At 36.2% G+C, this 22,805-nt stretch overlaps 3 protein-coding genes across 4 annotated transcripts; 2 read left to right on the top strand and 1 right to left on the bottom strand.

Annotated features, from left to right (window-relative positions):
• The first annotated feature begins 3,491 nt into the window (after nt 1-3,491).
• On the top strand, nt 3,492-7,209 carry LOC147293686 (Core-2/I-branching beta-1,6-N-acetylglucosaminyltransferase family protein). The gene is made up of 4 exons (XM_086231797.1): nt 3,492-4,151; nt 4,276-4,351; nt 4,468-4,583; nt 6,507-7,209. Exons 1-4 carry the CDS (start codon nt 3,530-3,532, stop codon nt 7,061-7,063), a joined length of 1,371 nt encoding a protein of 456 aa, XP_086087923.1. The 5' UTR covers nt 3,492-3,529; the 3' UTR covers nt 7,064-7,209.
• Nucleotides 7,210-7,618: 409 nt separating this feature from the next.
• LOC147293685 (protein PAM71-homolog, chloroplastic) lies at nt 7,619-14,647 on the bottom strand. Of its 2 annotated transcripts, XM_086231799.1 has the most exons (11): nt 14,334-14,647; nt 13,478-13,631; nt 12,572-12,755; nt 11,611-11,658; nt 9,976-10,072; nt 9,121-9,284; nt 8,834-8,899; nt 8,403-8,453; nt 8,205-8,309; nt 8,031-8,114; nt 7,622-7,994 (listed from the first exon to the last, which is right to left on the bottom strand). In XM_086231799.1, exons 1-10 carry the CDS (start codon nt 14,452-14,454, stop codon nt 8,049-8,051), a joined length of 1,056 nt encoding a protein of 351 aa, XP_086087925.1. In that variant the 5' UTR covers nt 14,455-14,647; the 3' UTR covers nt 7,622-7,994; nt 8,031-8,048. The 2 variants fall into 2 exon arrangements, with proteins under 2 accessions (XP_086087924.1, XP_086087925.1); XM_086231798.1 differs by having other exon boundaries at nt 7,619-8,114.
• A 4,396-nt stretch (nt 14,648-19,043) lies between these two features.
• GATA1 (GATA transcription factor 1) lies at nt 19,044-21,383 on the top strand. The gene is made up of 3 exons (XM_086232631.1): nt 19,044-19,384; nt 20,063-20,606; nt 21,159-21,383. Exons 1-3 carry the CDS (start codon nt 19,286-19,288, stop codon nt 21,185-21,187), a joined length of 672 nt encoding a protein of 223 aa, XP_086088757.1. The 5' UTR covers nt 19,044-19,285; the 3' UTR covers nt 21,188-21,383.
• The last annotated feature ends 1,422 nt before the right edge of the window (nt 21,384-22,805 follow it).

Below are 22,805 nucleotides of genomic sequence, written 5' to 3'. Positions count from 1 at the left end.
ATTTTTGTTTGTTTTTTTATTTTTTAATCTTTTTTGTTTTGTTTTTTCATTTTTAAAAGTTTATTGATTTTTTTATTATTTTTTTATTTACGTGGCATTTTTTAAAGCCACGTCAGCGTGCCACGTAGGCGGTTCACGGGCTCTCAGATGGAAAAACTAACGGAGGTATGTGGTTGTCACGAAATGAAAGTTGAGGTACCAAGTTGAAATATAGGGTAAACTTGAGGTATCTACGTGTAATTTGTTCTTTGATTTTAAGCATAAATTCAATTTAGACACATAACTATATATGCTCTTTCAACGGGGTCCACGAACTTTCAAATATTTCAAATATACACATGATTTATTATGTAAATTGAAAAATGAAATTCCGTCCATCAATTTATTGAGATCAGTTAAATGTCAGCTTGACTTTTGCTAACGGGGATTAATTGGCGACGTGGCACCAACTCAGCATACATTTCCCGCCAAATTAGCAACACATGTCCACTTGACACGGGCCCACACACCCATCACCTCTTTCTCGTTCGTCGAACGCTCTCCTGACCATTTAGTCTCCAAAAAACATCATGTTTTCCCCCAAATTCGAATATAAATCCCTCACTTGTGTTCAATGAGCAAAAAAGAGATGATGAGTTTGTGGCCGTATTAGGGGTTAGGTGGACTTGTGTCGCTCATTTGGCGGGCAATGAGCGACACGGGTCCACCTAACCCCTGACACGGGCCCACAAACTCTCTCTCTCTCTCTCTCTATTATTATTAAATTGTGAGCCTGTGTCGCTCATTTGGCAGGAAATATTTGCTGAGATAGCGCCACGTCGCCAAGTAATCTCGGTCAGCAAAAATCAAGCTGTCATTTAACTGATCTCTCAACGAATCAATGGACATAAATTCATTTTTCAATTTAGATAATAGATCAGGTGTATATTTGAAATATTTTAAAGTTCATGGACCCCGTTGAAATAGCTTATATAGTTATATGTCTAAATTGAATTTATGCCTTAATTTTAATGACAACCAATATGTGTGTAAAAGGAAAGTTTCATCATCTAATAAAAAATAAAAGGAATCTTCATCATTGTTCATATTATAAAAATATTTGGCTACTTATATAACAATGTAAACCAATACAAATCTTTACATTTATAGAAACATTACTATGGATTGTTGAGCAAGCAAATCTATTTTTATTTTCTCTTATAATTAGTTTCCTTTTACACTATATTCAATTTTGTACATTTTATTTCGGTTTGTATAATTTGCACATTGTATTTAGGTTGGACCTTGTACTTTTTTTCCTTCTTAATTTTAATGACAACCAATATGTGTGTAAAAGAAAATCTTCATCATATTAATTACCCAAAAAACTTGGCTACTTATCAGTAGTGCTAGATATACCACATTTTTATACCATAATTTCATACCACCTTATGTGGCAACTTACATGGCATTCATACATTGGATATTAAAAAATAAAAATAAAAACCCAAAAAGAAAAAGAAAAACTTTGTCCAATAAAGTAATGACACGTGAGATGGTATAAGAATGTGGTATAAGAAATGTGGTAAGAATATCAGTATTCGCTACTTATATGGCAATGTACACCATACAAATCTTTTATATTTTTAAAAATATTACTATGGAATGTTGAGCAAGCAAATCTATTCTTCATTTTCTCTTATAATTAACTTCCTTTTATTCCAAGAAAATTGTTATAACGCTCCACGAACCTCATTATTAGCCCATTGGAAACTTAGTATATAAGAGAACATGATGCACTCTAATGTTGTCCCACCTACCCTAGTGTTCTCATACCAAGGGAAACTTCAAACAAGAAATATGATTTTGTTCATTAGAAATGTACTATACTTCTATTGGTGCTGGTATTGTTTCTAACTATGTCTGATGCAGGAATTGTTCCACAGAAAGCGCATGTTAAAATCATTAATGATTTGGGTGCAAAACTTACACTTCATTGTAAATCTAAAGACGATGATCTCGGTGTCCAAGTGATCTCCATGTATCAATCCTTTGACTTTAAATTTCGACCTAACATTTGGAAGACTACACAATACTATTGCAGTTTCGGTTGAGGAGGTACATCTCACTATTTCGATATATACGTAGCAAAAAGAGACCAAAACAAGTGTAATGAGTGTTTTTGGAGTATAGCACCGAATGGTCCATGCACGTTCAACTCTGATACTAATAGATACGATATTTGCTATGAATGGAACAAAGAATAGTGTAATCACACACTTTTCAGTTTAAATTTCTTTATTATTATGTGAAATGAAAATGAAATCATATTATCGAATAAAAACAAGAATTTGATTTTACTTGATAGTGCATAATAAATTGATTGTCAGAACTAACTTTTTTTGTAATTTTAATATTGAGAATACATGCTCTATTCATCAAATCATATCTTCTTTTTTTAGTGAGTAATCAAGTTAAATTTCTAGGTTTGATAAATCATATCTCCAATTTATCTCCAATGTATGTGAAAATGGAATTTAAACTCATATCATGTTTTTGTTGTGGAATAAACAAGAGTTTTGGTGGTACTGGCAGACCATGATAAATTGGTTTTTTTTTTTTTCCTTCAGATTTCTACTGTATAAAAAATAAAATGAGTGGCAACGTGTTTGAATTCCCCTTTTTCCAGTTTCCATCCTCTTTGATCCCTTTTATAATTAAAGAAAAAAAATGGTCTTGTGTTACTCATGCGATCACTTTTGCTAAAATGTCTCACATAGATTAACTAACTCACTAGAGTTCTTAACTTTCTAAGGGTAAACATGGTTTGGAATTGTTCAATTTTTGTCAAACCCTCAAATCAAACCAATGTAATCGACTTGGATTTTTCTCAAATCAAAACTGACCAAATCATTTATTAGGTTGCAAAAACTAATTCTTTCATTTTCGGTTTGAGCAGATTGGGAAGAATGGGCAAAGAAAGATGATATGAAGAAACTAAAGAAGAAGATAGATAGAAGTTGGAAAGAGATAAAAGGAGAGGGATGCATTAACTAAAGGGAGATTGAGATTGAAAAGGAATAACGATGGGAGGATTAAGAGGAAAAGAACATGCAATGAGTACGGTGATACTAAAATGAACTTATTTGATTTAATTCGATTTAGACGGTTTACACATAGTTTAAATTGTTCATGAAACTACAAATAGTGGCTATAATTGGCGAATTTAGTTAGAAGGGTCGTAGAGTTTATTCCTTTGTATTTAAATTTGATTCTCATTCCTTTAAATCTAAAAAAATAAGAAAGAATATACAAATAACAGTTTGATTTGGATTTTGGACTAATAAATTCGCGTAAAAACTGAACCAAACCAATGATTTGATCAGTTAATGGGTGGAAAGATATTCTAAGTTTCTAACTCAAACGACAAGCAAAGCTTGACGTAGAAGAAAAACCAAACCCCAACGTCATCAAACCATCAACTACCACACTCACACCCACACACACACACACACGCTGAGTCACAGACTCACAGTCCAAGAAAGAAGCAATGCAAAACTCAAACCAGCCACCACCATCACCACCTTCATTTCTCTCCACACCCACCACCACTACCAGCAGAGACCCCAAGACCGTCCTCTCACTCATCCTCGTCTCTTCCCTTTTTGCCCTCATCCTCTTCCTCACCCTCTTCTCCTCCTCCTCCTCCTCCTCCTCCTCATCATTCTCCCCTTCCTCTCTCCATTTCCCACCCGACCCATATCTCTTCCCGACCCGCCAAACCCACCGCATCATCTACCACGACAACAACTCCTCAGATCCCACCCCTCCCTCCATAGCCTACCTCTTGTCCGGGTCAAAAGGCGACCTGGGTCGGATCCTCCGGCTCCTCTACGCCACTTACCACCCCAGAAACCACTACCTTCTCCACCTTGACCGCTTCGCTTCTCAGCATGACCGTGACCAGCTGGCCCTCACAGTCCAATCAGTGCCCATTTTCAGAGCTGCCCAGAACGTCCATGTCATTGGTAAGGCCGATTTTGTGTACCCAAAAGGGTCTTCTGCTATCTCCTTCACGCTTCATGGAGCTTCGATTCTGCTCCGGTTGTCGCAGAATTGGGACTGGTTCATTAGCCTCAGTGTTGATGATTACCCACTTTTGACACAAGATGGTATGGATGTTGTTGCATTTCAATTTGAATAATTGTTACTGATTTGTATTTTGTGTGTAATTTTGCGTTTATGATCGTTTTTTCATATGGTTTTTTTTTTTTTTTCTTTTTCTGGGTTCTGTAGATCTTCTTCACATTTTCTCATTCCTGCCCAAAGATCTAAACTTTGTGAACCATTCAAGTTATATTGGTTGGAGAGAGTACGGTCATTTGCTTTTCTGATTTATTGGTTTCAAGTTTATGTTATTGGTATTTGAATTTTGTGGTTGATGCTGTAAATGATTTTTTTAAGGTTTGAATGTGTTTGCTGCTACAGGTCTAAGAGACTGAGACCATTAATTGTTGATCCGGGGCTTTATCTTTCTGAGAAAAGTGAGATGTTCTATGTTACACAGAAAAGGGTCTTGCCTAATGCTTACCGGTTGTTCACAGGTGCAGTTTTGTGTTTTGTTTGTTGGTTAGTTTTGCTTAGTTTCAGTTCTTTATTTCAATTACGAAAGCGGAAATTGTACTATAAAAATTTGATTGCCTGTGAGTTAGTTTAAGCTACAACTGCTTATGTCACATTATAGTCATCTATCATACTTCCATTAATTAGTAGTATAATTCGGTCAATTTAAAGCACATCTAAATTTGGAATCCAAACGGTGTTACAAATGAAAAAACTGTAAAGTGGTGTGAGCTTGTTGAATTGTATGATTAGGCTAGAGCAGCAGTCGCACTGCTGGATCTTTATGTATCATTGATGTAGTGAGACATAAAAAGGACCCAAGAGCTTCGTGGCATATAATGTTGGTTGACTTAAGTACTTAACTACTGGTTCAAGAATACTTTCAATTTGGCCATGGGGCACTTCATGCGGCGATTGGATTGAAGTAATCTTTACCCTTGAGCTTCCGATGTGGTTATCAAACTGGTGCTTGCATTGCAAGAGCTGGAGACCAAGAAAAGAAAAGAAAACAATGTTTCCTTTTGCCTTTTTGTTGCACTTTGTTTTTGGAGCCAATAATGTTGAGGGGAGTTTGTTTGGTAGTTTAGGATCAAAAGTAATCTTGGTAACGAAAGAACCCAATTATGGAACACCGACCAAGTGGCCGTTTGTGATTGCTTAATGGTGGTGGATAATCTGGAGATGCTTTAAGGACCTAGTGTTTGTATAAACCTCTGCAATTTCCTGTCCAACTAAGTGATTTTGCCAACTCAAAGTTAGATAACTTGCTCGTTTAACTTTGAGTTCAGAACGAAAATTTGGATTTACTGATTACAACTTTCCCATCCATAGCGTCAGGGGCAGAGGATGCTAGGGATTATTCAGTTTGGCTGTTTAGTTGCCAACAAGTAGTGCACTATAAGGACAATGAGAATTCAAAACATTGAGTTGGTGATTCTCCTGCCTTCCCGATCAAATGCTCTACTATTCCTCTCCAATTAGAGACACCATGCATGCAGAGGCACAATCCAACCTGTATAAAATCACTCATATACACATATGCTTGTTTGCATTTACTACTTTTGCTAAGCCCTTTAAGTTTCATTCATTTATTATAAATTAAATTTCAAATTCATTGATCTAGATGTTCAAATTAGCATTAAGAGGTTCTAGATATTGTTAATTTTTCTTCTTTTTTTAGGTTGGAGGGGATATAAGGCATTGTCATTTTGCAATAAAGAGCATTGCTTGGCACCTTATGTCATTATGGGTGAAGTGCCTTTTAGCACATGTCTCTAACTATGGAGATGATTGGGAATTAGTATGACAAAATTACTCATTATGGGAATGATTTTCACAAACACACACACACACATGACTAACTTTATTTGTGCATCACAATAAAGAAGAATAGAGTGACCTAATTTTGGACCCTGATGAAGTTTTGAAGTGAACAACACCACACATGCAATATAACCAATGTGGTTGATGCAATATTTTCAAACTTAAATTTATAGTGCTGTCACAAGAGCTATATAAGTTACATATCAGTTTTTCACCTAATTTAGACTTGGATAGATTCGGAATTACTTGCCTATACTGCAATGGCTACAATGATTGCCATTTATTGACTAGTAACTCTGATAGCCTTTGGGACTGATACCATGGACTAATCGATATGTACCAGTTGTGGCTACCATGATGCCCTTAAACTATCCTGAAATTTACATGACTATTTTGTTGATAGAAACTGTAATGATAGCGCATGCCTAACTGTTGGTTGGTCATTGTTATGCAAAACTTGCTCAAATTTTGTCGTTTTCCTTATGTAATAAGCTTCATTTCAGAAACTTTTAGTAGTAGCACTGTCTTGGGACAAATCCAAAAATTGTCAAACTAACTTCCTATTATCATTTTTTGTGCAGGTTCTTCTTTTATGATTCTAAGTCGTAATTTTATTGAGTTTTGTGTTGTTGGTATTGACAACCTTCCAAGGACTCTATTGATGTATTTCTCAAACACACCTTCATCCCTTTCCAACTACTTCCCTACCGTTCTTTGCAACTCCCGTCAGTTCAATAAAACTGTCATAAACCACAACTTACTATATGCTAAAGTTGACACACCCCCTAAAGAGAAGCCCCAGCCACTCAGTTCCGATGATTTTGATGTTATGATTCAGCATGGAGCTGCCTTTGCCACAGGATTCCCAATAAATGATCCAATGCTTAACCGCATAGATGGAGAAATTTTAAAGCGTGGTAAGGGAGAAGTTGCGCCTGGTGGCTGGTGTTTAGGTGAGTTTGGAAATGGCACATGCTCAGTTTGGGGAGATGCTGATATTTTGAGGCCTAGTCCAAGAGCTAGAGGACTTGAGAAACTTATAGTTGGGTTGCTCAAAAATGGTACATTTAGGTCTCATCAATGTAGATATGAGTGGTCTGGATCCTCAGTCCAACAAGAGATTGAGAGAAAAGGATAATGTAAGTTTCCCTTTTACCATTGGAAAATTTTGGGAAAACATTACCTGCAATGGGCTGATTTTTTTAGCGACACTAGATTTGTTTAGCTCCATCAAATTGAGATTGTTGTAAAATGTTTTAGATATCATTGTTCTATTAGAGTTGACCAACGTGTGTACAAGTGATGTTTGCCAATTTAACCCCAAACCCCCCCCCCCCCCCCCCCAAAAAAGAAAAATGGTTACTTTTTTCTTCCATGATTACATTGTGTAATTTGTGTTAGTTGGGAAATCCATATTTTTTGAAGGTGCTTTGAATTTGTCTTGTACATGTCAAACTTGAAATGAATGCCATGCACCTTAAATGAATGCCATGCACCTTTTGAATTCAAACTTGAGCTCTGAGCATACAGGCTTGTTGGTGAAAATGGAAATGGCATATATCCTGAACCATTGTTTCATTTTTTTTTTTTATTATCCAAAAATTTGTATTTTGAACCATTGTTTTACCAGGGATTGTTCCAACAGATATCCTTGCATGTTAAATTGCATCCATAACGCCACTAACATTGGGACAACAGCTACAACTATTATAAGTGACACTGTTACGTCCAGACGGTTGATATTTGTCATTCCATTTCTAAGAATGGCGTTCATTGAAATTGGAGGAAGATCATAGTACAAAACATATACCACGGCCTGTGTCAAATACTTATACACTTAGACTACCTGTGAATATGAATAAGTGTCTTACAAACAATGCTCCACCGGCACATCCCAAGCTCTTCTCTATCTCTCCATTAACCATTTCCTCAGCAATCTCTATGTGCAGCAATGTTTTCTCATTATTGCACCCAGTTTGCACTTTTTCATCTTCTTCTCTGTAGTCTTGTTCTTCGGTTTGATGCACTGCGTCCCAACACTAATACACATATCTCTCTCTCTCTCTCTCTCTCTCTCTCTCTCTCTCTCTCTCTCTCTCTCTCTCATGAGGTTGCTATAATTTTCAGAAAACTCCAAGAAATGTGGCTACTGCAAAAACTAGGAACAAAGCACCGCCAACATAGCCAACCTGAGTGATACAGAGAGTTTGCAATATTATAATATCAAAAAGAAAGTTTCCAATATTAATAGTATCAAAGAAAAGTTGTGGTACTCTTACCAGTTTTTCAGAAATGTAGTTGGCAAGTAATGCACCCCCAAGAACAGCAAGAGATGTTGCAAGTAGGTGTCCGGCAATGGCTCCACTTGCCACACCCCATGGAGACTGGTCAGGAAATATTAGAGGAAACTATCACCAAGATATAGTGAAACATGGAAGAAAGATTTATGCTCTGACTGAAACTAAACAAGGTTGCACCTGTGCAGCACCAAGAGCGATTGTGGCAAGCATTGAGCGATCTCCCCATTCCTAGAAGCAAAGAGAATGTGGTAAAATTGAAATCTGTCCTTAAGGACATGATAATCCTTCACCTATCCAAATGAACTGCTGATAATAATTATTAAACACTTTCTATGAAAATAGAAAGCTGGGCATGCAACAATTGTTAGTTCAGCAATGGGTTTTCTACAATTTTAGGTGTACACTATAGAAGCCATGAGCTCCCTCCATCTTAATATGGTACAAAGGGATTGCTGCCTTTTTTATTGCAAATGAAGGCACTGATATGAGGTTAGAGGTCAGTAATCAAACTAATGTAGGAGAGCAAAGAAAATTTTCCTTGATGCCAAACATGACTGAATAAATATGCATGTCAAAATGTTGCTGCAGATAAGGACATATATGCTTACGGCAACGAATACAAGGCTGAATGATTTCCAGATAATTTCAAGTGGATTGGAGAGCCGCTTTGACACCTGAAAAAATATAAAATAAATAAGAATGCATAAGAACAGAATCCTCCATAATGCATTTTGGAAAATCTGCAACTGCACATGCAGACACACACACACACAAATGGAGCTGTCTTCCAAACCACTGAGAGAAACAACGCACATGCATTAAAAAATTGCAAAAAGACAGAATGTTGTATATGCACAAAGCCTGAGTAATGTAACCTTGTGAATTATTACACTACCTTCTCTTTCACAAGCTCCTCGGCTTCAGCATATTCATCAAGCTCAGGGCTGCTCTTATCCCCACTCTTAACAACATTTGATGGAAGGTCCCACGCATCTTTTATTGATTTGAGACCGAAGAATAATAGAAGAGTTACTGCTGCATATTCTCCAATGGGCAAGGCTGTTCACATGACCACAAATTGACAAAAAAGATCAGGGGAATGAAGTATGGAAGGCAATTTTTCATCAGGCAAACATAATCATTTTTGCACTTTCACGGGGTTTTGGATTTTCTAAACTCATTTGAACACATGCAATCCTGTCCCACGCATACCACGTAATACTGGGAAAAATACCCCTGGGAGAGGCCCCAAGAGATTGTGTTATTTAAGTCAAGACCATTGCTAAGTAAACCAAAAATTGAGTTGAGGCTAGCATATTCAGGAATATAATGTCTTTGTTTAAGATTATTTAGACATTATCTAGTAACATGATCCACTAAGCTGCCTGAGTAGAGAACAAGACAGTTTGCATGCAACATCAACAAACCAGCTTAAGGATGATATTCGAAAATAATCATAAAGATGAGAAAGGCCATTAATAACAATGATTAGGGACCTTAGGGCTGGGGGGAGGAGGAATTTATTTAGGCTAACCCTTTTTCGTTATAAAAAGATTTGTTGACTGGCAAGCTGATTAGAGTTAAAAGACTCTTTACTATTATCTAACTGATCTGCTGGATAGCAGCACATTAGCATGCTTTCACTGGCATACATTAAAGATAAATTTCCTATATTACTAATATTGGTCACCCTGTTTCCTAAACACATAAAATATAGTCAGGATGAGAAATGACAGGAACTAAAACTTACTTGTCTGGAATTGAGCAGGCACTGAATTAAATATTCGCCCAATAATGACAGACAGGACTGTCATAAGTGAAAGAGCACCGACCGATCCCAACAGGACCTGTTCAATTTGAGCAAGTAACACAGGTATTCTTCAATTAATACAGAATCCTTTTCAGTCTCGCATAGTGAAATAACATTTGCAATTTAATCAACATCATTCAACCAAGTAGTTGTTCCCGAAATGATACTTCCATTGTTTTGTATTAAGGGAGGGTGAAGATCCTCAACACAGATTTTATTCACCAATGACACTCCAAACTCATCAATATACAAGAAATCGACATGTCATTAAAAATTGAAAAGTAACAGAAGGATGTTGCAATAATTTTTCAAGTTTTGTTTTTGTTTCCTAACAATGTAGAGTAAATCATGATGCATGAGCCTCTTTGTATATCTACTTAAATAGGTTTTGGAATTACTTTCTTACTAGTTTATAAAGTTACATACTCTAGTCTCTTTTTGTAATATATAAATGGGGACAACTGTACACTTAATGTACTTAAGAAATTCAATATTTCAGGCTTCTTAAGATCCTAAGCTATGTGTAAACCCATAAGAGGACAAAAATACCATTGGCTTGACTAGAAACAAACTATAATGAAGAGAGACTTTACCCTTTGCAACACAAAGTCAAACTAATAAGGAAACTTTGTTTGTCTCCACTCCAAAGTAAAGGCTGAACCAAGTTGAAAACAGTTTAGATATGGATAGACGATTTCAAAGCTGGGCATCAATATTTAACTTGACCACATTTGACCAAGGTAATTATACAACCAATTCTATTACAAGACAATTGAAATTAACTCCTTGATAATGTTACCATATAACAAGGCACTCCTCCAATAAATCTTTTGGAAATTCGGGAAGATAAGAAACTTCAATTAATAATTAGGGATATATTATCACAAAAACCAACTAATCAAGTATCTTGTTTCTTAGTTTTTCTTTCTTCAAAAAAAAAAAGTGTGATTCTTCATCTTCAAATGATTTATCACAAATAATTCTTTCATAAACTTCACTAAGGGTTACCTGTTTTTTGGTTTTATGATGTCCCTCTTATGGTTCCTTATATATATATATATATATATATCCAATAACAGTGTTCTCTCTCTGTATCAGTTCATACATCAGGAGAAGAAAAGCAGAAAATAATAGATCTTTTGGTACTACTTGCTAGTAGAAATAGAAACCACAGTTTCTTTCTTTCTTTCTTTCTTTTTGGCCATAGAAGAAATCAAAAGTTTATTCATATATAAATATAAATTTACTAGTTATTACACATAAATTCATTCAATAATAATAAAATATATATATATATATACATGTATGTAAGGGTGTCTAGTAAGATGGGCAAAAAATAACTCAACAAAGAGAGAATAACATATGCCCAATGTGTCTATCTCTCTCATCACATGACTTGCCACACAATGAGAGAGATAGACACATAAACATATAGGGACCGTTCCATGAAAGTTTTTCTCCAACAAAGAACAGAATCAATCTTAACATGTTTATGTTCATATAACACAAGCATAAGCACATGTGCAGACAAGCACATGCAGAGAGAGAGAGAGGGAAGGTTAGAAGAATTCATACCAGTCCTTTCTGATATTGCATGGCCAAGAGTGCAGCAATGAAGAATGTCTGGTCAATAGACAGAAAATTGTAACTTTAGGTCCACTTTGAATTCTAGAAGCATACATATGATAAGAAGAAATCATGGAGAGTTTCATGTCTGGGAAACTAGCTTTATGACATAGTTTTCAGGCCCATAGTTTAAATGTGTAATCCATCATGATAGCTCACAGCAGTTATACGCAATCCCAGTCAATGTAATGACCAAAACTTATTGGCAGCCAACAATTAGTGAGACGTAAAGATGTACTTAACATTCCAAAAAGTGAAATCTTCAAAGTAGCAAAGTAGAAAATTATGATTATCTTAGCCCCAGAACCCAACTCGAGAAAAATTGTCATGTCTACTAGGTTTAGTTACATGGATCTTTTGCACCATACCACATTAGTTAAGGTCACCATTCTGCACTACTCAAGAAAAAATTGTCATCTCTTCTCTTTCTCCCTCTTCTGTTTCTCTGTATTGGTTCTGAATCAAGTTTCTTCTTATCTTCCTTTTAATGGTCCTAAAATTCTCTAAAACCTTAATGCATGCATTAATTTCTTTGTCAGGATAATAGCCAATAGATGATCCATCACCCCACATATATATGTCCCATTTCAGTACAATAGATTATTTGAACATCGAACATCTAATTCTAGTAACACTTTTCAAACCGTACGACAGACCCCTAAAAAGAATGGGTCAACAATTCAGTATTCTGAACTAGCCAATGACATTATTGAGATGGATAAACAATTGAATCAAGGGCACAAACAAATGTATTAGTTATGTTTGCATAAAAAGAAATGTATTAGTTGAATACAACAAGTCTACCACATAAAAGGAGAAAAGAATGCCACACAGCCTAACATAGAACTAGTTCCCAAATGACATGAATATGGAAAGAAAGAGAAGACAAACTTGTATAACATCTATTTACCTTGTCGCCAATTTCAGAAACAAATATTAAAGAGAATGCAGCTGTGAACCCTGATTTTGCAATTGCTGCTACAACTGTTGAAGGTCCTCCTTTTACAAAGGCAATCAGAGAAAACACTATGGCACACCCTAGTAGCACAAGAGCTACAGAGAGAGGATAAGGGATTCGAATTGGAGGCTTCTCACTGCCAGATCATGAAATTATTATACATGAGTACAGTTAAGGTAGATTGTTATGGATTATTAGCAGTTTTACATACGACAAGTCAAAGGAATCAAATTGATGATAAATAATAACACTCAACCAGATAGTAGCACTCCTACCAATAAGGATAATGAATATCAAAGCATCTTCTATGTTTCTATATGGTTGGGGAATCAAACACATAAAAGAGAAGAGGTATATGTTTGATTGTACTAATTAGGTTGACCTAGCTATCCCATTTAAGTATAGGTTTCTTAGCCATTATAGTTTTCAGAAAGATATAAATAGCTAGACCTTACGGAATAAAAAAAATTTTATACTGGAAAATAAAGAAACCAAAAATAAGAAAATAGAGAAACAGGAACAAGAAAACTCTTGGATCCTTTCTTTTAATTAAGAGTTAAAATATTGCATTTAGGTTAATCCTTATATGAGTTCTAGGATTCTCTAAACTTGTCTGACATCATAAGGGGCAACTATCATACATCAATGACAGATTCATAACTAGAAGTTCATTTTCTACTATACTAACCATTTCTGTGAACCTTTAAAAATTAAAGTAACATCCATGACGGTAACTATTTACATCAAGCACTGTTTCACTACCAAATTTCACTTTTCTGTCAAGTTATATTACATAATAACAGTAGCAGAAATGGCATCTCAAACTTTAAAACCACCATCTTCTTTCATATAACTCACCTTTCAGATGAAATGTCACTGGGTGCATCATTGGTAAAGATTTTCTGGTTCTTGTTTTCCTCCCTGCCTTCATAGCCTCCAGATCCAATACTAACATTAGATGCTTGGACTCGGACTTTGCTGCCCGCAAACCTTGATATCTCTCTATAACTTACTATAAATAAGTTAGGCAGTGTATTACTCAGAACATGCCATAAACACAAAAAAAAAAAAAAAAATAGTATAGCCTTTAAAAGTGCTACAAGAATTTGCACCTTGGAAACTAGAAAGACTGATTTCAAACAAGTCAACAATGTATTGCTTCAACCATTTGGAACTAGTCACAACAATTAAGTATACAATATTTTGTTACTGGGTATGCATCCGGACTGACTATTGTCATGCAAATGCAGCAACTTTAAAAGAACTATATGTGCCTGCCGTTTCATCTAAATTATAATTTATATATATTGCACCACAAACAATTCATGTCAACTAACGCCACCACTTAACTGAAGCAGCCAGCACCCTAAACTGAATTCGCAATCTCTAATTGTACAAAAGCAGTTAGATTTACTATAATTCCCCCAACCCAGATGGCACAATTTTCACAAAATCAATCAACATGTTCAAACCAATAATTGGTGTCTTATTGGGTACCTGGCTCTGAATTATCAAAAACATGGTAGCTCAACCTCCAACAAAAGTAACTAGCACCAAAATTGTATAGAGAGTCACAAAACAATGTAAATCCTAAAACTAACCAATATGCAAGACAGCAAGAACTCCCTCTTTGAATTACAGTTAGACTGTCAAAATTTCAACTTTAAAGTCAAAGTGATTTCAAGAAAAAAGAAACAATTGGTTAAGAACTTACATGAAGGTGAGATGGGGGTTCTAGAAACAGTGGCACAGCATGGTAGAGTGTCCACCAAAGCTAACAATGGAAGCTTCTTCCTTGAAATGAATGGTGTATGAAGAAGCACCAAGCCCTGCATTCTTTCTTTCGTTGATGACCCTGTTTACAGTTTTCTCATCTCCTATCACTGCGAAACCAAAAGCCTCGTTTTTTATATGTTGGGTTTTGGGTTTTGGCAAAGCAGAACTTGGGATTGAGCTGATAAACCGTTGCCCAGTTGAGCAAAACTCTGTTTTTAAAGTTTTCAGATGTTGAGTTTTGAGGGTGGGGATTTTGTAAGCTGCCACGTGTGTTATGGGAGAGATAAAATGGCCGGGAAGCTTTGCAATGGCCAATGGGACTATCAAACGACGATAGCTGGCTTGATCTTCTATCCAATTACGGCGTCGTTTATAACTTTACAGGATCATGGATCCTTAGAGGTAAGAATGAATTTAGATTTTAGAGGTCAAAATTTGAATAAATTAGCGTAGGCATGCATCCTAATTAACCTTTAGTATATTTATTGTTAAAATATAATAATAAGATAACATTTGTAATCTTTAACTCACTTAACTTATTTAGTTTAATTTCTCTAAATTTTTTGGCACAATAGCATTACTCGATCTCAATATCAATTTATAATGACTAACTCGTTATTGGTCTAATAGTATTTCATCTCCGATGTTAAAAGAATGTCATAAATTTAAATATTTTTCTTCAATTCTTTTAGAACTTAATGGATATGTTCTTTAGCCGAACAATTTCTAACTTTATTTTTCAACTTTGATTGGCAACTAACTCTGTATACGGTGCAACTAACTCTCTAGTACACATAGCATCGTAGATAGTCGTACCATATACATGTAGGCAATAAAGAAAAGTAACGAGTTAGTTAGACTTAAATAAGTGATCAAAGAAAAGTAATGACTATCTACGGTGCTATGTGTACTATTTACTTCAAAAAAATTGTAAAATTTGCTTGAAATAAATACACATGACAATATTTCATTGAAGGTTGCATCATACACGTGGCATGCCATGCTTCACTTTTTTTGTCTGGTAATAAAATATGAGCTACTCATGAGCTTTACCAGTTAGACATACCAAAGCTCAAGTTTAGCTTGATTTGTTTATTTTACGAAATGAGGTTAAATGAACCAAACTCAAACCAAATTTAATACAAACTCGAGATGTATCAGGTGGATTTATGGCCGTAATTTCTAGGGTGCTTTAATTAGAAACCCAAAATGAGAAATAAATTTAACTCAAACTCTAACTGGCCCAATACATCTGCATAATTTGAAAAGCTACATTTGCAACTTAAAATATACATCTACAACCTAGAACATGTTATCTGCAACCTAAAAAGATGCATGTGTAACCTAAAAAAGGCATCTACAACATAAAAATGAGAGCAAACTATCGAGCGCTCGGTAGTGTATTTTTTCAACTTCGCGCGCACTTACACGGACGGATTAGGCTGTAACTTAATTTCTAGGGTGTTTTAATTAGAAACCCAGAATGAGAAAGAAATTTAAGCCAAACCTCTACCTAAGGAGTAAAATTTCAGTTTTGAGGAAATTTTCGTGGAAATTTCGATTTCGACAAAATTAGATAAAAATGACGGAATTGCTATTAAAATACGAAAATTTTGAATGAAACTTGACCATATGCTTATTTAACATATTATCTACTATATTGATAAAAAACATTGAAGAAACCAAATTATATAGTAGGTTTTATGTGATATAAGATGAATATAATGTGCGCTGGTGGTAAATACTGTTAAAAAAATGGGTTACTAATTAATAATTATATAAATAACACCTCAAATTTATTTATATTACAATTTTAAATCATGAATTAAATAAGTATTCAATACCACATAGAGTTCCTAGCATGTTCAAAATTTTCGCTGTCTTCAGTATCATCATGTTCAGAGTAGGTGAATTGCGAAGAATAATCACCCCAAGATACATCTCCAGCATAACTTTGCATATAATTCCCAGCATAACTTTGCATATAATTCCCAACATGCCAACCGTATGGATTAGGAGATGGTATTTTTGGTGGGATTTGCCTATAGCCATACTCATTTGAAGAGCTACTGCCAGATTCACCTAAGTAATAAAATATGAGCTACTCATGAGCTTTACCAGTTAGACATACCAAAGCTCAAGTTTAGCTTGATTTGTTTATTTTACGAAATGAGCTTAAATGAACCAAACTCAAACCAAATTTAATACAAACTCAAGATGTATCAGGTGGATTTATAGCCGTAATTTCTAGGGTGCTTTAATTAGAAATCCAAAATGAGAAATAAATTTAACTCAAACTCTAACCGGCCCAATATATCTGCGTAATTTGAAAAGCTACATTTGCAACTTAAAATATACATATACAACCTAGAACATGTTATCTGCAACCTAAAAAGATGCATGTATAACTTAAAAAAGGCATCTACAACATAAAAATGCGAGCAAGCTATCGAGCGCTCGGTAGTGTATTTTTTTCAACTTCGCGCGCACTTACATGGACAGATTAGGCTGTAACTTAATTTCTAGGGTGCTTTAATTAGAAACCCAAAATGAGAAAGAAATTTAAGCCAAACCTTTACCAGCTCAAAAATTATGTAGAAACTCAAATTGTCCATCGATCGTTCGGCAATTCCTACCGAGCGCTCGGTTAGATTTGTCAAGCGCTTGACAGATGTATATGCATGGAACTACAATCTAAAATATGTATTTACAACCTAAAACAAGTCATCTGCAACTTTAAAAAATGCATCTGCAACTTAAAAAAGTCACCTGCAAACAAAAAAAAAAATTTGCAAGTTAAAAAAGATGCATCTGCAACCTAAAAAATGTGTAGATTCATCTGCATCCACTGAGCGCTCGACATGCCGAGCCTTTGGTACCCTGCTGAGCGCTCGATAGTGTATTATTTCATCCCCGGGCACGCATACACAGATATATTGGGCTAAAATTTACTTTTTTTAATTGGCTAGATTTGTAGTTAAAAATCTTTCAAAAACAGGATTTATGAATAATTTATTAAATTTTTTTATTTAGCTGTGTTTAGGATTAAAAATCTTTAAAAAATAAAACTTGGGAATAATTTATACTAATTTCTATTTATAAATTTATGGGAAAAATTTACAAACAAGACATATACTTTGATGGCTATTTCATTTCAGGACATTAATTTTGATTCGTGTTAATAAAGGACACATACTTTTATTTTGTGTCAATTAAGGACCCTGTTTTATCTCAACTTTGGCTCGACATTAGACCCATCAAAACTCTACCAAATTTAGCAAACTTATACTTGGTTTAAAGCTATGCATCTACTCTTTACAACTGTATAAAGATCACTTAAATTGAACATCTACAACTCCAGATAATTGGCCCAAAAGTAGGGTACCCGAAACTGTCCAATCGAACCTCTGGAAAAAAAATTTGGAAAATCAAACAATTTCGGGTACCTTACTTTTAGAGCCGATTATCTGGAGTTGTAGAGATCCGATTTGGGTAATCTTTATATGGTTGTAAAGAGGAGATGCATATCTTTAAACCCAGTATAATTTTTTTGAATTTGGTGGAGTTTTGATGAGTCCAACGTCGGGTCAAAGTTGAGATAAAAACTGAAAAAAACATGGTCCTTAATTAACACAAAATGAAAGTATGTGTCATTCATTAACACAAAGCAAAATTAATGTCCTGAAATAAAACAACCATCAAAGTATGTATCCTGTTTATAAATTTTTTCCTAAATTTATTTACAAAGTGTAGCCATTGTCCCACTACCCCAATCTGACATGTCACTGGCCAGCGGTAATGGGCCCACGCATTTCAAATGAGTGCTAACTACAAAACGGAGAGCCAAGTATCTACAAGATGGCCGCAGCCACGTAGTTGTGAGGAGTGGGTCAAACTGTCAAAGATATATCAAAATTAAAAAATAGAAAAAAAAAAACTGAAAATTCAACTATTCCACGTGTTCTATTCCCATTGGTTAAATGACGTGTCATTTGGATGGGAGCGATGGCCTTTGCAGCCCACACCCCTAAAATTCAATTTTTCTCCCCATAATGCCCTTGCCCATTCCCACTATTTACACAATTACATCTAATCATTTATCCATGTGTAGATTATTTTAGAGAATTTCTTTTTGATAAATGAGAAATAATAAATTTTTAAGTTTATCAAAATTGGTTTGTAAACTAACATGATAATTATTAGTGAAAAGAAAAAATGTAAGTTAACAAAGCTAGTGTAATTTCAAACAATTTTCTTTTCTAAGTCCAGTTAATCCAAATAGTAACAAAGAACGAAATGATATGCTAGAATTAAAATATAAAGTCAAAAGTTTGATTCTCTTTGATATAATAAAAAAAAAATGTTATTATAAGACACAAATTCCTTCCAATATGTATCTATTCCTCATGTGCTCATTACTTTAGTGTGCTTATTTGAAATCCATTATAAACACTAACATGTGATATGACTATACGAGTTATAATTCGAAGCATGTACAATTTTGTATATAATAGGCATATATCTTTATTTTTAATCTCACAATAAATATATTATGTACATAAATAATATGTAGAGAAAAAGTGTATACACCTGATTCCAAGCCAATTTTGGTCGGAGAGTATCATAAACGTACCACTAATTAGGCTAGCTTCCTTTTTTCCTCAATACGTTACCCAAAAATAAGAGATTGAATATTAAAAAGTTAGAGAGAGAAAATTTAACAACCCCTCATTCCCACCTAAAAACGCTCATCAAACTTCAAAGCCATCGTGAGATATGATGATATAGTTTTTGTATAAACCAAGAGACCAGAAAACCATTTTGCTCTCTCTCTCTCTCTCTCTCTCTCTTCAAAACCCAACCAAAAACCCTTTGTTTCTCTCTCTAGAAATGGACTCACTCGACGACCTCCTCAACTTCTCGTCCGACGTTGACGACCTCTCTGGGGTTTCAGACCCGGATGATCCTAGCCGTCCATTACCTGCGCCTGTAAGTTTGATATATATCAACGCTTCTGGTTTTTTATTTTGTTGTCGGGGAGAGGGGGGTTTAGAGTTCTGAGTCGGCCGAGTCTCGGCGTTTCTGGGTCCCTGCCACGTGTCCGCGCGGGCTGGTTTAGGGTCTGGGCCGAGTTGACCCGGGCGAGTTGGTTGGTCCAAGTTCGATATGGTTTAGATGGGGGCTTGGCTTCTGATTGGTGCAGGCATGGGAGGGAACTGGTTTTAGTGCGATGACGATTTTGCCCCTTGAAACTGTACTGGGGTGGTTGGGTGATATGGAATTTTGGAATTAGGTGGAGGACATTTATGATATTATGGGATTTGAGCTGGTGTTCACAAGATTAGGGTTGTCAGTTGTGTCCATATAGATTCCACTCAATTTCTAATTTCACTTTCAGCACACTGATTGATACTGCCACTCACGGCATGCTGTACAATGAAGTAATGAACCCAACCCCCACGTGAAAAGACAATATTATCCAATTTTAGGCATTCTTAACTTTGTTCAACAGGATCGCCACGTGGCAAAATTTTGTTTTTTTCTTGCCCTTTGTCCCCAAACACAGGGCAGTCTTTATTCGGGCGCTTACTCGACCGAGTTAATCCTGAAAACTCACCGAGTAACCGAGTCGACTCACTGGTTTCTCAATGTTTTCCATTTTTGCAGGAGGAAGAGCTCGAATGGCTGTCGAACAAAGACGCGTTCCCGCCTGTCGAAACAATCGCGGACATTCTCTCGGAGCAACCAGGTGGCATTGGCATTGGCCTTGCGAAGCAGCAGAGCCCTGTCTCGGTGCTCGACAGCACCACCCTCAAACCCCCCCACAAAGCGAGAAGCAAGCGCCGCCGCCGCAGGCGTGCCTGTGCTGGCTTCCCCGACATTCCGGCGCAGCCGCTGATTTGGAACCAAGCCAACAATCCCACCAAGAATGGCAGCGCCAAAGCAGAGCCAATGGCGACAACAATGGGGAGAAAGTGTCAGCATTGCGGGGCTGAAAAGACCCCGCAATGGCGGGCGGGGCCACTAGGCCCCAAAACCCTATGCAATGCTTGCGGGGTAAGGTACAAGTCTGGGAGGCTTGTCCCGGAGTACCGCCCTGCAAGCAGCCCAAGTTTCTCCAGTGAGTTGCATTCAAATTCGCACAGGAAGGTGATGGAGATGAGGAAGCAAAAGTATGGCATGGGGCCGGTGGTGAAGCTTGTGGATAAAGGTTAGGATAGTCATTTTCATTTTCCGTTTTTACCTTCTAATTTTAGTGTAGTTAGGAGCTTGTAGGATTGCTGCAGTGGGGGGGGGGGGGGGTGTTTACTTAGATGGTTATAGATGGCTAGGGGAAGTTCTTTGTTTTGATGAATAGGCCACAGTGATCTAGGGGAATTTTGAAATTAGTGTGTTTGATTATGCTCTTGAAAACAAGATAGTGTTCTTGGGTTCTCTCAATTTTAATTCTTTGCTCTGTTGCTTGAATTTGGTGGTTCTCTTTCTTCTTCTTTTTTTTTTTGGTTTGGAGAGAATTTTTTTACTATGCATGATCTTTCTTAACTTACTTAGTCCTGATGGATAGTGGTAGAAGTGGATTGAGTTGTAAGTATCACATTTCAGGTAGGATGTTGTGGTGAAAATCCTTTATGAACATATGAAATACAATGATGGGATATTGTAGAAATGTGCCATATTTGTTTTGTGATTCACAAAATTGGTTTTTGTTATCAATCTTGAATACACTGATGAGGGTTCACTAATGTGGTTCTTGCACGTATAGGTTGGAGGTTTTGGATAAGTTTTAAGTGATTAAAGGGTTCACTAGCTAAAGTGGTTCTTGCACTTAGAATGGTCTTTGTTGTCAAAAGAGAGAGTTATTGTAACCCATTTACCCTAAGCATGCTAAACTCAAAGACCTGTGAAAAGCTGATGCACCATTTCATCCTGATTAAACTGGGTCAGAACTCAGAAGCACTTGAGGGTGATGGATATTGATATTGTGAACAGGGGCCCTCATTGCTCTTTACCCCCTGTGCTATAAAATGACATGCAAACAAAAGTAGGTATGCTTCAGAAGATACAAAATGATTGTAAAATTGAAGTTTTGCCTTCGGTGTTTGCTGTTTGGCAATCCATGACTTGTCTTTAACAAAATTTGAAATGAGAACTGGTTATTATTCCATTTTAGGTTTGTGAGTTATTTGGTTTGGTTTAGTCACATGGGTGAGGTCTGTTACATGATGATCTCTGGTCATCACAAATACCCAATTGTCACAGAGAAGGTGATGGGTTGTAAAAGGTGGTATGTGAGTGCCCTTGTTCCATTAATGTCCACAGCACTTCAAAACCAAACCAAATTGCAATTACAACATGATCCCATTCTTCTGTAGCTATAACTGAGCAGTGGCCCTAACCAATCACATGGATTCTGAGACTTGGTGTCACAATTCACAAACCACTTCTCTTGGCTGAGGATTTATGTATGTGCTGCTATATGGTACTGCTCTTGTGATGGCAGAATGTACTATTTTGAATTTGTGAGGTTGATGGTTGACTTTTCCCAGTTAATTTTGGAAAAAAAATTGGTATCGATGAATAAATTTTGATTGAATAGTCATAGTACAAATAACTAGAGAAATGCTCTCCTGAGCGTAAGGGTGTAACTTGGATGGGGTGCAACTTGGATTGGGCGAACCCGAAAGCAATCAAACTCTTGCTCACCTGCATCTAGCGCTTATAGGTGCCGAAATGTGTTGCTTGGCTGGCACTCCTAAGAACTTATACCTAAATCTAAAGGACCTTATGAATTTGATACCATTTAATAAGTTGAATGTGTGAATTGTACAGCATATGCTCCATGAAGAGCTATTTAGTGCCCCAATTTGTTTTCTAGGGAACCAAAGACAACCATTGCAGAACTTGCAACCTTGGACTTCTCTTACATAAATTTAACCTAGGACAACCATTGAGAGGGCATATTTAATAATGAAAAAAGAACAGTTGGAGACTTGTAGCCACTTTGGCTGGTTAACATGGTAGTGAATGGAATCTTTTAACCAGCCAAAGTGGCTACAAGTCTCCAACTGTTCTTTTTTCATTATTAAACATGTTCTCTCAATGGTTGTCCACTTGTCCTAGCCATTTTAAAAGGGGATCCTATACCTTTATTGTTGTAGTAAACAGCTTATTCATTGGCCAGCTTTGCACAGTGACTCATATTATTGGCAACTTTGTGAGGTGACTAGTGTTCTATTCCAACTTGCCTAGATGATTGAAAAGTTGGGTCTTTTCAGACAGGGTGGCCTGTGCAATATTCAATCAGTGTCATGCATTCCACTTGCCCTTTATCCTTGTTGGATAATAAGTAGCCCAACAAACACAAGATTGGAGGCAAGTCTCCAAAAAATCAACTTTTGGGATATTGGCA

The sequence above is a fragment of the Dryas octopetala genome, chromosome 2 (assembly GCF_963921425.1).
Source record: "Dryas octopetala chromosome 2, drDryOcto1.1, whole genome shotgun sequence".
In the NCBI taxonomy this organism is placed as follows: domain Eukaryota; kingdom Viridiplantae; phylum Streptophyta; class Magnoliopsida; order Rosales; family Rosaceae; genus Dryas; species Dryas octopetala.
Note: the sequence above shows the minus strand (reverse complement) of the source record. Positions and strands in the feature narration are given on the sequence as shown.